Below are 15,674 nucleotides of genomic sequence, written 5' to 3'. Positions count from 1 at the left end.
TGATGTAGTACAGAATTGTTTATTTGAAACCTACATAATTTCATCAACCAATGTCATCCTAATAAATCTAATCAAATTTTTTTTAAATGTCTTTGATTTTTCTGTCTTCTCTTCTAGGTATGCTATGAGACTAAAAACTCACTCAGGCCCCAATGCCACACCAGAAGATAAACAACTGGCTGCATTATGGTGAGTGGATCATATCTGCTTAAAATAGCCTGCCCAGATTGTGTATCAGTCATTGTTGGCAAACCAGGTGCTGAAATGCATAATGTTTACCACCGTGGCTGCACCATTGCATTCACACCAACAGTGCACAAGGGTTCCATTTTTTCTACATCCTTACTAACACTTGTTTGTTGATTGATGAGAGTGATTTTTCTAGGGCCTTCTAACATGCAAAACAAAATGCATGTCTAATGTTGGCCAGGGAGAAGCCCACCCCATTGCTTGCTGCTATACCAGCCATAATGTGCATTCAGTGGTTGAAAACGGACTGGTCCATTATGCAAGGACAAGTGTTTTCTTTGTGTGTGCATGTGTTGTATGTGTGTGTTAAAATCAGGTAGGTCTTTGTTTTAATGATTTGAATGTGCATTTTGCCAAATGTAATTTCTCTTCTGTTTCACATTTTAGTTGCAATCAAAATAATTCATCTGTCCCTTTACATGTGAGATTAGTATGACTGAATGAAGATGATGCATTCACATTACCAACATATTAAACTGAGGAGCAGTTCATTGCACTTTCATAATAAAGGATTTCTTTTAAAATGTTAACCAACATGTAATAGATTTTTATATCTATAATGATTACAATGATTATGAATATGTGATTATAACAGTAATTTCCCTGTTACATCTCCTCAGAACACCTCACCCTGCTCCTCCAAATCACAGGACACCTCTTTATTTGTTCTTTCTGTGATAGGGATCCAGAATTTTGTGCTCTCCAAAGATTTATAGTTTCCCTGATCTGCAGGGTAGGCAATCAAGTCTCAAAAAATAAATAAATAAAATAATGGCAACATACAAAAAAGAGAAGGCTTTGGGTAGTTCTGTACCATCACATCATCTGGAGTTTGATGTGTTAGAAGAGACTATTATATTGTATTTGGTGTGTTGGTAATCTAGCGTGTCAACACCACACCTGAGTTAGCAATATTGTGCGTGAAAAGCATCAAGAAAAAGAGAATATTTCTTAGGAAATGCTTTCTGAACTCTTTTCAAACTTTAAGGTCCATATTAGGATTAATAAGTAATGATTAATAATTAATATTATATAAGAGTACTAATATGTAAAAAAGTATATAAGTCGTCGGCAGCCGTCCGTCTCAAGAGACGACGGTGTAGCTTCTTAAGAGTCTATCTGCACAGCCGAGAATGGCTGTGCAGTCCGACTCGGGAGTGACACGGTATCTGTCTCCTCCCGTGTTGAATCGACATCTTGCGATGACGCTGGAGTGTCCTCTCCAGTGGAGCTGAAGCTACAGAGCCTGGGCAGGGTGATATGGAGGGTCTGCTGTTGCCCATGCAGCAGACCCCCCCTCTCTTCGCAGCTGAAGGATCCAAGGGAAAGACGGAGTCCATACAGCTTGGCTTCAGGTGCGCCGCAGGAGTTGCCGGTGTTGACTACAACGTCAAACCGCCTTAGGGACTCCGGCTCCGGATTTTCTGTCGGGGTTTACTCCCTTAGCCTTTCCCCTGAAGAGGTATGCCGCAAGGCAGCGGAGGTTTTTTGGAATCAGAGTTTTCCTTCTCTGATGTGCCCTGACTGGAAGATCGAACCAGCGACACTTAGCTCGCAGGCCGACGCTCAATCCACTGAGCCAAACCAGCCAGGGCATATAAGTATCATATAAAATAATTATAACTATGCACAGCATAGTTTTTATTGTTTATAAAATATACCTGTTCCTTTATTTGAACTAATTATAATCAAATAAAGTAGTTTAAAGGTCAAGGAATACAAACAGGTGGAAGGCTATTTTTTCAGCAAAGCCTATGGTGCCACAAGGCCAGGGTGTCAGAGGAAAATGGAAGGTGACTCTGCCCTGAAACTCCGACGTTAGTAGTGAAAGCTGTGTACTAGGTCTTCCTCACACCTCTTGTGAGGAGACACTGTCCTCTAGTGGTCAATGAAGAAAATGGCCACCCTGCACCCCAACAAAGCAATAAAGCTAGTATTAAGTTAAATTTAGTTATGGAGGAACTCCTTGACATTTTGAAGTGTATCTTCTGAACCAGGGAAAGTCAGATACCGACAGACATATATGCGTGTATATTTTATATATATAATCATGGTAGACATATTGAGTGACTGAAACAAGAAGATTTTTTTTAAGTCTTGTTTGCAAAGGATACACACTCATGCTTTCAGGGCTCATTTCTCTCCCGCTGCAGTTACCGATGCCTGGCTCTCCTGTACTGGCGCATGTTTCGACTCAAAAGGGATCATGCTGTAAAGTATTCAAAAGCACTTATTGACTATTTTAAGGTACTGTCTGGCTAATGGGTGGCATTTTCATTGTATTCAGTTGTCTCTCTATCAAGGACATTTTTGAGAATAGAATCCATTGCTTTGTAGATAATACAGGAGCATTCTGATACCTACACTAACCCCACTTATGACATACTCATGGTGTTTGGGGGTCAGAGAATGGCCTTGAGAGCCCATCTAATTTATCTCCATGCCTTGAGTCCAAGTATGTTGATGGCTTCAAGAGAAAGAAGATTTAGTTACCGATTTTATATCATAGGAAATTCATCTTGATAGTTAACATAAATTCCTCATGTTTACAGAGTTTCTTCCTCTTGGAAGTGACTACTTAGAACTTCTTAGCTAATTCTAGTAGCTAACTTAATTATTGATAAAAGTGGTTTGTTTTTTTAGATTTTACTTATTTATTTATTTTTAGAGAAAGGGGAAGGAAGTGAGAAAGAAAGGGAGAGAAACATCAATGTGCAAGAAAAACACAGATTGGTTGCCTCTCGCAAGTCCCCAACTGGGGACCCTGCCTACAACCCAGACATGTGCCCTGGCCAGGAATCAAACCTGCAATTCTTCAGTTCACAGGCCAGCACTCAACCCACTGAGCCACACCAGCCAGGACTAAAAGTGTTATTTTAAATGATAAGAAATGGCTTGTTAAAGCTCACAAGCACTAAGATAATAGTAATATATAAATATAAAGATAGAATTAGAACTTCTACCTGTCTCAGAGAATTAAATCATTTTCACTGGGAGAATAAAACTAAAAAAACTTTCTCTCATGTACTTTTATGAAGTCGTCGGCAGCCGTCCGTCTCGAGAGACGATGGTGTAGCTTCTTAAAAGTCTATCTGCACCGCCGAGAATGGCTGTGCAGTCCGACTCGGGAGTGACACGGTATCTGTCTCCTCCCGTGTTGAATCGACATCTTGCGATGACGCTGGAGTGTCCTCTCCAGTGAAGCTGAAGCTACAGAGCCTGGGCAGGGTGATATGGAGGGTCTGCTGTTGCCCATGCAGCAGACCCCCCCTCTCTTCACAGCTGAAGGGTCCAAGGGAAAGACGGAGTCAATACAGCTTGGCTTCAGGTGTGCCGCAAGAGTTGCCGGTGTTGACTACAACATCAAACCGCCTTAGGGACTCCGGCTCCGGATTTTCTGTCGGGGTTTACTCCCTTAGCCTTTCCCCTGAAGAGGTATGCCGCAAGGCAGCGGAGGTTTTTTGGAGTCAGAGTTTTCCTTCTCTGATGTGCCCTGACTGGAAGATCGAACCAGCGACACTTAGCTCGCAGGCCGACGCTCAATCCACTGAGCCAAACCTGAAGTTATAATTAATTTGAGGTTTCTGGGCCTCTTCACTGTCCAGCTATCTATAGAAGCAAGAAATTACACCATCTGTACATCCACCAACCCTTTATATGATACAAAACCATCATTTTAGATACTTTAATTCCCAGTGCCACTTCTTAGAGATTATCTCTGATGACCGGCTATATTGGGGGTCCTGTGGGCTACATCTAGCGTGCCGCCTCCTTCCTGGTCATGCATGGAAGAATAACCAAGTGCTAAGCCAAGAAGGTAATGGTCTTGGCTGATATTAAGCCTTTCCCTTTACTTTGGGCACCTAAGGTCAAGATAAGTCATTTTTAAAAATTAGAATATGAGAGCTAATAGTAATGAAAGTTGTTACAGTGAAGAGAAATGCTTTAATAGAGAATCTAAACTGTAGGCCACAGAGTCCACGACAGAAGTTCTAAGGAATACAAGAAGGTCTTAATGTATGTGTACAGTCCATGATAATGTACAAAATGCATAGAGACCACAACTTAAAAATCAGAGCTGCCCCTCCAGGAGCTATTGGTAGTCACCTTTGATTAAAGGCTATTTAAATGCTTCTTAAAGTTCAATGATTGTGGAACATGCAGGTAACAATGATAAATTGTCCATAAAGAATTGTTTTATCAGTCCAGAGCTTTCTCTGAACAAAGGACTTTGTTCCCATCCGTGTTTTTGCAGTCACAGGGAGTGGAAGAGGCCTGAAGGCAACTTCAAAACTGCCACATGTAAAGCCATTTCTCAATAACAACCCACTAAAAACTAAAAATCAGTCACTACTTCTTTTTAACCAAAAAAAAATGCTTTATCTCTGGAGGACCAAGTTGAGGCTATTTTCCTGTCTCTGGAAGGAAAAATTCACATCAGCATTAAAAAGAATTTTTTCTGTAACAGTCCCATAGACTTAGGTCTAAGAAAGCATTACTGGGGTCTCAGAGAGGAAATCCATCTGTACATTGAGGAACTTTCCTTACCAAAGGTAGGATTTTTTGTAAATGCCTGATGCAAACAACTGGCTTGTGAAACATAACATCCCTAATTAGAATAGTTAGGTAATCAGAATGTTTGAGTACCCTATCTGTCGAGGAAATATATTTTAATTTGTTCTTTCATAAATATTCAAGAGTAACTTTCTTTAAGATAAATACTTTTAAGCCTAGTAACTTTAAGGAATACAATTTGATGTCTCATATTTCCAAGGATTAAATGTATGCCAACAGTTTCTGCAAATATGCCCTACACTTCCATGTAAGGTGTTATCGCTGAGTGTGGGAGGGAGAGGTCTGCTCTTTTTACTTTTCAGAAAAATTCATCTAGTTTAAGATGAAAAAAGATCGAACTGGTTCAAGATTCATCAGACCCTCAGGATTATGATTTAATTTGAGTCGTAGAATTTGGTACACAAAAGCCCAGGTTAGCCTGTTGTGGGACCCGGCAGGCCATGCAGCTGTCCCCCACTGGGTTTCAGAGAGGGAGCCGATAGCCCAGGATCTGTGACTTCCCAGATCTAGTTTCTAGGAATCTGCATTTTACCTGCAGTGTCAGCCACTACTCCTCCTAGCCATCACCTGAGAACATGTTAACTGTCAGTTCTGTAATCCTAAGCAGATGGCTCACTATCAATGTTTTTATTTTCCTGCAGAATTCATCTAAAGCTGCCCAAGCCCCATCTCCATGGGGAGCCAGTGGAAAGTAAGTTCATTTTTCAAAAGTAAATGCAATAAATGAGCCCCTGCCTGCTGCTGGGCAGTGTGCTATTTTGCTTACAGTGTCCTGATGGGCTGCCCCACCTCACCTGGTACCAACCTCTCCACCCTTTTTTTTCTATGCTCTCCCCTTCCAGGAGCACTGGAACTCCATCCCCCATGTCTCCCAACCCCTCCCCCACCAGTTCTGTGGGATCTCAGGGGAGCCTTTCCAGTACCAACACCCTGTCCCCTTCAACCATCATCAGCATCCCACAGCGGATCCACCAGATGGCAGCCAATCATGTCAGCATCACCAACAGCATTCTCCACAGCTACGACTACTGGGAGATGGCGGACAACCTGGCCAAGGAGAACAGAGGTGTGTGTGCCTTGGGGAAGTGTGTGCATGGTTTGACCACAGCTCAGGGAGAATATCTGACCCTTGGGCATCATCAGACCAGTTGTCATCATTTACTGACGAAGAAACCAAGCTGTCCCCTACTGTTTGAACTTTCCTGACCTTCCCATCACTCGTGGCCTCCTATATAAATCTTAACTTACACCTCCGCTGTGGAAGATTAGAGATAGAAGTAGAGGGTAGACGGTAGAGGGTAGGGAGTAGAGGTAGAGGTAGAGGCAAAGGTGATATAGATACAAATGACTTCCAGTCAAGATGGTGGCATAGGCATAGGCAGACAGGGGTTACCTCCTTACACAACCACATCAAAATTACAACTAAAATATAGAACAGCCATCACTCAGAACCATCAGAAATCAAGTTGAATGGAAATCTAACAACTGTGGAATTAAAGAAACCACATCCATCCAGACTGGTAGTGGGGGCACAGACATGGAACAGGCTGGTCCTTCACCCACGTGCAGTGGATAAAAATTTGGGAGAGGTATCTTGGGAGTGAAGAGTCCCAGCCCCACACCAGCCCCCCCCCCCCAGCCCAGGGTTCCAATGCCAGGAAGATAAATCCCCATAATTTCTAGCTGCAAAAACCAATGGGGATTGAGTTGGTGAAAGAAACTGCTGGAGTCCTAAGCAATTCCTCTTAAAGAACGCACACATGGACTCACTTGCTTAGACTCACTCCCTCTGAGCTCCAGCACCAGGATAACAGCTTGAAAGGTGCCAGTGGTACACAGGGAGAAACTGAAGTGTCCAGCAAGAAGGTGAACAGAGGCCATTGTCCCTTTTCTAAACCCTCTCCCCACAGAGCTGGCAAGCTGTTGCGTATCTGAGACTCCATTAACCTGGCTGACACTGTTTGACCCGCCTTGGAGATGCCCACAGACTCCACCCCAGCCAAGCTTCTTTTCCATATGAATGGCTGGTATTGGCTTGTGCTTCACAACTTCCTAAATCCTCTCAAACAACAGCTGGCCTCAATGAGCTCCAGGCCCGCACTAGCAGCAGCCAGCCTGGATTCACAGCTTGGCTTTGCCTAGGAGTCTCCAAGCCCAGCACAAGTAGCAGCCTCCTCAGATTGCTTTATAGCTCAGGCAGGGTGGGTGCCCTGGACAAGTGACAGCTGGGTGCTGACCTTGGTCTGCACCACCTAGGAAACCCCAGAGCCTGCACACCCAGGGGAGAGCTACAGACCACGTTGGAGCACCACCACCCTGCCCCTGCACTGCTGACCCTCCACAGAGGGTGGAGGTTGGTGGTCAGTAGTCACAGCCAGTCCTTGCAGCTGACTGGTCTGGGTGAATCTCTACCATTAACCTGCCACAGTAATCAAGGTTCAACTACAAAAGCAGAGCGTACTTAGCCCACATGAAGGGCACACCTCAGGTATCCAGCTTGGGTGATAGGGGAGGCTGTGCCACTGGACTCTACAGGACACCTATTAGATTAGGCCACACTGCCAAGACACAGAGTCATAGCAACTCTACCTAATACATAGACATAAATATACATAAATATAGATATAAATACAGATACAGAGATACAGATATATATATATACATTTTTTTCCCCTGTAGACAATGAGCTGCTTGAGGGTAAGGATTATATTTTATTCTATTTTGTATTCCTAGGACCTGCACAGTGCCTAGAATACAGTTGGGAATTTGAAACATTGAATAAAATAGTTAATGAGTGTGAGTGTTACTAGCTATTTAAGTGATAGCTGCTTACAACTGAAAAGAACATGTTTACATGTAGCAGTAAGTTCTATTTCTTTTTAAATGTTTTTTCACTAATTATAAAAGGTATTCATGTTTACTGTGGCTAAATTTATTTATAAAGTACAGAAAACTATTGTAGGGAAAAAACTTTTTATATCATTAGTAATCTTATCACCAAGAAATAATTACTATTAACATTCTACTGAAGTTTCTTCCAGTCTCCTCCAAACATGCATGAGTTTTACCAAAATAAGATCATAGTATATATACAGTGATAGAGCCTGCCCTTTTTCATTTGATATTGTATCAGGTACTTTCCCTTCTTACTAACTAGTTCAAAAACACCCTTTATGATAGTTCTATAAAGCTGTCACATAGTGGTTACACAGTCATAAAGTGTGATTTCTCAGACCATTCCTCTGTTGTTGGAGACTTAGGTTACTTCCAATATTTTTCTACTATTACAAATAAGGTTATGATACATATTTTATATAAATTGTTTTCCATATTTATTATTGTTTTCATAGAAGGGAGTTGTAGAATTTGGGGCTCAGCAGGTATAGATTCTTTAAAGGTATATATTGTCATATATCTTGATATATATTGTTAATGTGTTTCCCCAAATGATTATACCAATTTACTACTCAGGTGAAAGTGCAAATCTGAGGTCACTTTCAAGTCATTAAATACCAATTTTGTTCCCATGAGAGCATAAAGCCTCTGAGGACAAGACCAGATGTCCATGGTAAGATGAGGATGTTCTGGCTTGAGTAGGTAGATAGGTCCCAAGTACATGAAACTGACAATAAAACCAGATAGTGCATGACATGCAGCCCAGAGGCACTGACCCTGAAAATCCAGTGGGAAACTGGCATGGAACAGGATTTTAAAAAACAAATAGTAGCTGAGTAGTCGAGATGGAGTGAGGTGGGTGTCAACAGTAGACAAATCAGAAGGGACAAATGTATAAAAATTTACATGGCTAGTTGGAAGACCCTGAGCAGGCTTGGCTCCAGGTGGCACTGCCAGCTGCCTACTAGATGTCTCCTCCCAGAGGGCTCAGAGCCACATGCCTAATGCAAAGTCAGCATTGTTTCTGGCCAGTTCCTCCTGGTTGCTCTGCTCCAGATCCCTGCTGCGGCTACCTTCCCAACATGGAACTGGAGTCTTCTCTACCCTCTCCCTTGCCTTCCCAGCAGGACCTCATTCAGCATGTTTGTATGTGAGCACTTTTGAGAAACTTCTCCCAGGCATTTCTTTTGAAGGAGTGTTGTTCAGTGATCTGTGTATGACAGCGCAGCAGCCATATGAATTTATTTGTTCCTCTTACCCACTAAGCTGTGATCTCGGAGAGAGGAGAGTCTGTTATACTTAGTACACTACCTACGTCTACCCTGCTGCACCTAGCATAGTGCCTTGGGACATAATAAAGGTTTAATGAAAAGACAAACTCAGAGAATGTCCAAGGACTAGAAGGTGACCTCAGCAGACATGTTTCAGAACTGTCTGATTTACCACCAGGAGCCTGGAGCCTTCTACCTAAGACTCACTCCAGTGGCTGAGTCTAGGATGGGGCGTGACAGAGCCACAGCCCACCCTCAGGGAAGTGCGGTCTGAGGAAGTCAGTTTTCTTTGCTGTTTGGCTAAGTGAATGTTATTCATTTGAATTAAAAATTGCTAATAGAGTGGTATTTATGGATGAGTTCTCTACCTTTGGGTTTCACTGTAAAGTGGCATGATGGAAGGGACAGGGCTTGATTTATATAGAGACCATGAATGGAGTGTTTGAAGTCACATCTCCCAGGGTAGCACACTTAGCATGTGCGGCACTCTAATGACTCTCTCTGTCCCCTAGAATTCTTCAATGACCTGGATCTGCTCATGGGGCCTGTCACCCTACACAGCAGCATGGAACACCTGGTCCAGTACTCCCAGCAGGGTCTGCACTGGCTGCGGAACAGTGCCCACCTGTCTTAGGGGCCTCGCCCTGGAGCTGGATTGTGCTCTCATCTCCGTGACGGCTCAATGTTTCTGGACACTGGGCTAATGCAATTCCCAGCCACAGCATCTGTCAGACTGCAGTGAATATCTTCTCAGCATTGAACAATGGTCTTTTCCCAGGGCATGTGTGTTCGTATGTGTGGGTGTAGAAGCAGCAGCCTGTGTATGTGTGTAAGACACACAGCTCTTTAGAACACATTTTCTGTGTCTAGTTTTCAGAATCCCAGGCTAGAGGAAGTGATCAGAGGTTTCTGATTAGAGGAAATACACTTACACACATACACACACGAACACACACACACATACACACACAACTTTCTACTTTAAAGCTAAACCATGACATTTTAGAACATTCAACCAAAATCTCACAGTTAACCAGGTGCAATGCAGCACACCAAAAGATTGACTGCCAGTTAAGATGAACCTAGTTCTTATATTATTGATTACTTTCAGTATTAATATACTATTCCCCATTTATTCTTTAATTGTATGTATTAATGGGTAATTGAATAATGAAAATAAGTCAGTTGTTTTGTGCTGGATATTTATCAGGTTGCATGTTACCAAATACCCTGCCTTTCATTTAACACTTGCCCCTCCATCCAACTTTTTTATCAACTAAATGTTACACACAAATGGATCAACTCCCACAGGCCTTCCCTACCCTGCCCCCAAAATAGTACAAAAGTGGCACAGAGATTTGGTAAGAACTCAGTGCCTTTGAAAGTGAACCAACATTGAAGCTGTGACATCTGTGTTTTGGAGCTCAGTTAAGGACCGAAATATTTTGTACATGCAACAAGAAGCCCACCCAGCACATGTGTTTCTTCTTCCTGCCACTGTGACACAGTGGCTGTAGAGCTGTGTGGCATTTGTCAGCTGATATATTTTAAGTCTTTTGCCACAATTGCTTTCTCACAAATGTTCTCGGCCAAATTAGGACATTACCTAGAATGCCTCTGCACTAGGACTCTTATCTGTCGCCTGTCAGGCTGAGAACTACTTGCTATGCTGATAATGTCCAATCCTCTGACTCTTCATGCAGAATGTGCCACATTAACACATTTGGAACTGGGAGTACGTTTCAGGCTTTGATTAGCAAGTTGCTTACTGTGCAGGGCATGTTATTCCTGCAGCGGCCGCTGCCGTTTTGAGGGAAGAGCCCCTAGAACATCACGCTCACATCCTGTGTGTCTGGTATGTTTACGTCTTGCCCTCAATTCTTTTCTCTTTTCTTTTTAATTAAGTTTACATTTTAGTTTTTTTGACATCTTGTTTACAGTTTTTGTCTGAAACTTGTTTCTTTTATAGTCCTTTGTTATGCCCTAGATTTAGTGTTCTTTACTAAATATATTTGGATATAAAAATATTGGTTGAAAAGAAAAACTCCTGGGGAAAAAAAGGATGTACTTTGCTGTACATTAAAAACAAAAATAATGTTTCTTAGGCCTCTCACTTGATAAAATTGCACCGGGATGGTCTGAAAAAGGCAGGTGATGCAGTTTATGGAACAGTCCATTTTTTAAGGTGAAGGTGGCACAAAACATTTACAATAGATACTCATGTATGCTCTCACGGATGGTCTGATTGGTCTGGTTTCGTTGTTAACATTTTTGTCAGCCCAATGTAAAGGTGGAAATAAGCTATACAGCCTGATGTATAGCTATAATTCCCTAGCTATGAGCACTGATTCAAAACTGTAGAAATGATTGAACTGTATAAATGGTGACCTGAAATTAATTTAAAATGAGCAAGTAAAGGGCTTATGAAATTTGCATTTGGCTTTAGCCTTCAAGGTTCTGGAGCTATTAACAAAATTTCTACTTTACTTTTATCCACCCAAGGTGCTTGCCCATCCCTTTCACTAGTTGGTGGTGGTGGAGTTCACGATCCCTTTTGAGATTGGAAATTTAAGTCTAACTTAAGAAGTTGTGCATTGTTGTTTGGTTTGGTTTGGTTTGGTTTGCTTTCGTTTTGGAGGACTGCGACTTGGTTCTGCTTACTCTTGCTGAATTCTGATGAAATGCCCAAACTCTGGCATAAAGGAATGACCCTCAGGTGTGTCCCTGGGGTGTTCTGCTGGCCTCGTCCATCTTTAAAGCTGCAGGCCTGTGTGGCATCCACGTGGTGTGCTGACCCATGAAACCCCATCTAAGCACACAGGTGGCCTCTGGCATTTTATCAGTGCTTCAATGACCCTTTTTCCCAACAAAATTTAACACCAGTCTTTTTGGAGTGGTCTTTCGTTTCATCAGTAGAGCACACTGGGACAGCAGTTTTTGGTTGCTTGGGTGTAGGTGATTATGATAGTTATGTGAAAGTCATTCATAACTTCCTTTTATTTAGTTTTTGCTCAAAGAAGAAATATCTTTCTTGCATTTTCTCATTATAAAAGCTTCATTGTAAAAATTCAGACAATACAGAAATGCAGAAAGTAGAAAGTAGTCCCAACCCCCGGAGACAAACACTGCCCACAGTTTCATGTCTGTCCTTCTAGAGATTCTCCCATTTCAATATATAATATCTATTAATAATTCTTTCTTTTTGAAGATATATTATTTCCTCAGAAGTTCAACACAAGTTCAGCTGACCTTATCCTTCCATGACCTGAGTGGATATCACAATGTTACAGTTACCTTTCAAAGAGAGTAACTTAAATACATTCCCAATCAAAATTTTGTATCTGTTATTGCTCTACACAGATCAAACTTATGTGCAGAATTGTGCCTGGAAAGAGAGGTTTGGTTAAAACAGATATTTCTGCAAACTTTCAAATTACAAATGGAAACTTGGGCCCACTATCTAAAGAGGAATGTACTGGAAAAGTAATCTGAGGAGCTGACAAATTGTGTACTAGATTGAACACATAGAACACAATGCAATGAGACTTTCTGCACTAAAACTTACCCTAGTATATACAACAATGATGTGTGTATTATATAAAAGTGGTGTGTACATTTCTGACATCCCATGCATAATATACACTGTTTGTATACATGCATACATTTAAAAATATATATGTACCATACAGCTACCATAAAACTGTAGTACGCCTGAAGGATATTACTAGTGCCTAATATTGAGTATAAGTCACTGCGTGTTCGCATCACCTTGGAAGTACAGTAATTGTTATAAAATTAATCAGTGCAGCCAACATTATTTATGAATCACATCTTTGAAACTGTGCAGTAGTACAGTAGTATATACATATATATTTTTAAATAACATTTTTCACAGTTTTCCAGAGTTACTGTTGAAATCTGTATCACCAAAAAAAAAACAAAAAAAAAACAAGATTTTTTTAATGATGTAGACACTCTTCAGACCTAGTAATCTGTGTGTGATTTCCTGTTTGTAGATACCCAAGAGACTTTAGCAGTCACCAGCCTTAATGCATGTACAGGATATTATTGTGACTTAATTTATCTGCAGTTTTTAATCCATGTGAAATTGGAATTTATAAACTGACTTGGATTAAATATGTCTGCCTTTCTAAGGTTGCAAATGTTACATTAAATGATTTATGTTGTAAATGAGAGAAATTGAGTTGTACGTAAAAAAACATCCACCAACTTCTGTGACTATTTTTATAAGAAAACGTGAGAATCAAAATATGTTCAAATAAGTATTCTGGTCCCCAGTTTATAATCTCCTTAGAAGCGACATTGTTTCATGAATTTTTTTACCATTGCTCCCACAGATTATCACCACTAAGTCTGGTATTTTTCATGGGAACAAAATACGTTTTTCTTCATTATAACTGCATTTGACTTGTCTTTCCCATTTCCCAACCATATATGCACATGCATGCACGTGCGGGAGACCATAGCCCAGTGTTTCAGAAAACACTGAGTAGGGAACCTGAGGACTTCACATTGAAGACCGCACTGAGGCCTCTCCAACCAGTGGCCCTGAGACACTGTTCTACTTACATTCTTTAATGGCATAAGTTAATTCCCTGACTCCTGTGTGCCAGGTTTTTCCAACTCAGACCAATATGGGGAAATAATGTTTGCAATATCTGGTTGAGTAGAATCAAAGAATTTCGAATTAACAAAGATGAAACTATTAGACCAGTGTCTTGCCATGATACATTCCCCTGTGTAGGAGGGGTGTTCTGTTAACCTCATTTTCATTCTTCTCTCCCTCCTTTTTTATTCCCCTCCTCCCTGAACTAAACAAAACAAGGAGGCAGAAACCATAACAAAAACAAACCAATTACTTCACCTTACCCAGCCCATATCCTTAGATTCATATATGCCTTCTGAAGCAGAACCCTAGCTCTATGTCATTGTGGAGACCACCTCATTCCAAAGATGGCCAGGACAGGGGACTTGGCCATGCTTGCTCTAGTACCACCGACTTGATACTCTTTCCAGATGGTTTGAGCTAACAAACGCTCAGCAGTCTTTCAAAAACTTTCTCTTACTCTGTTTTATCTGCTGCTCACCTGGAGCCTGTTCCTATCAGAATCATATTTTTTAAAAGTAACACATTTTTTATAAAATCTGGATCAACTGAAGTCTTCAAAGACCTTTTTTTTTTTTTTCCATGAAAGGGGAAAAAAGCAACATGAACTGCATTTCCAGCAATTTTGAGCCAGAGTTTATTTCCTCGTTTTCACATTCCCAGAGAGCACAGTCTTTCACTATTACAACTTCCTGACAAATAGCACAAGAAATGTTCAGATTTGAGGAGCCCTGGCTGGGTAGTTCAGTTGGTTAGAATGTCATCCCGTTACACCAAGGTTTGGGGTTCAACCCTTGAGTCAGGGCACATACAAGAATCAACCAATAATCAATGAATGCATAAATAAGTGGAACAACAAATTAATGTTTCTCTCTTCTTCCTCTCAAAAAAATCAATAAATAAAAATTTTAAAAAGAAAGATGTTCAGATTTGAGATTTGTGTTTTTCGTTTCAAACTCAAGTATTCTGTATTTGTTATCAGAGGGGTCCATTTCTTTTCTTGGCATGAGGAAAATTATAAAACTCTGTTCCCAAACTAATTACATCTGACCATGGTTTTGGTTTTTATTATTTAATTGGCACTCTGAGGCATCAGAGGGTAAATTTTGGGTTGGCTGCAAGGGGATTTAAATTCACAGCTCTTAGAGTAATGGGAATCAGGGGATTAAATCCCTATGTGTTTCTTTGAAAATCCTCTTACAGCCCGTTTTAAACACATTGATCTGAGGGATGAATTCAAGGTACTAATTCAAGTCAACACAATAATCAGCATTTATCTTAAAGCATCAAGAAGCAATAACGAGGCCTGAAAGCTGAAACAGAGGACTTGTAAGCTAACCTAGGAAAAGCCCATCAGAGAAAGTTTTCATCCTATTATGATGTAAAATAAAATAAAACCAATGTTCAGGATTTTCACACAGTGCTGTTCCGTTACCAAAATAATTACAATATTTCCTTTTCCATATTGTTTTCCACCCTTTTTTAGTTTTATAAGACAAAACTGGTTTTCCCCCAAGTATTTACCATCTCTTTATTTCTAGATGCCCAAATGAGCAAAGAGAAAATACTTAACACTGAGGAATGTGCTCTACATGACTGAACAGCATTCTGCCCACAGTAACTAAAGGTATATGGCTTTTTAAAGAATGTTCTTTGAGTTTCCTTTGTTACCGTCATCCTGCAGCATGACTGATCACAACATCTTAACTATGACCATGTCGTTGAGATGTCAAAACTTCTAAGGATATAACATGCCAATCTTCAGTGTAGACAACTTTCATAGCATTACCAGCTATCCCTGGGGCCTATCTGGGACTTTTCTTTGAGTAGTTTGCAAACTATTAATCCCCTGAAGTTCCCAGGACTGCCAACTCAACCCAAAATGTACTTCTCTGTGATCCGGGTTGATTTTTTTGCTCCATTGGGGTTTTTTCCTTCTAAGTTCTGTTAAACTTAATATCCTGACTTTTTAAAAGAACAGTCATTAGTGGCAGTGGGAGCTTTAAAAAAACAAAGATTCAATATTAGAGCTGTTGACATTGGAGATGAGAAGTCAG

The 15,674-nt window shown here is 40.9% G+C and overlaps 1 protein-coding gene across 1 annotated transcript in view; it reads left to right on the top strand.

Annotated features, from left to right (window-relative positions):
* The window catches only part of AFF3 (ALF transcription elongation factor 3), a 588,477-nt gene extending 573,941 nt beyond the window's left edge, over positions 1–14,536 (top strand). The window contains exons 18-22 of the mRNA XM_090281791.1: positions 118–189; positions 2,403–2,496; positions 5,466–5,515; positions 5,667–5,890; positions 9,503–14,536. Of these exons, the coding sequence (XP_090137917.1) occupies positions 118–189; positions 2,403–2,496; positions 5,466–5,515; positions 5,667–5,890; positions 9,503–9,624 (562 nt within the window). The 3' untranslated portion in view covers positions 9,625–14,536. The remainder of the gene's footprint in view (positions 1–117; positions 190–2,402; positions 2,497–5,465; positions 5,516–5,666; positions 5,891–9,502) is intronic.
* The last annotated feature ends 1,138 nt before the right edge of the window (positions 14,537–15,674 follow it).

The sequence above is a fragment of the Furipterus horrens genome, unplaced genomic scaffold, assembly GCF_987537825.1.
Source record: "Furipterus horrens unplaced genomic scaffold, mFurHor1.1.pri manual_scaffold_6, whole genome shotgun sequence".
NCBI lineage: Eukaryota > Metazoa > Chordata > Mammalia > Chiroptera > Furipteridae > Furipterus > Furipterus horrens.
The sequence above is the reverse complement of the archived record's forward strand: the minus strand, read 5'-3'. Positions and strand labels throughout refer to the sequence as shown.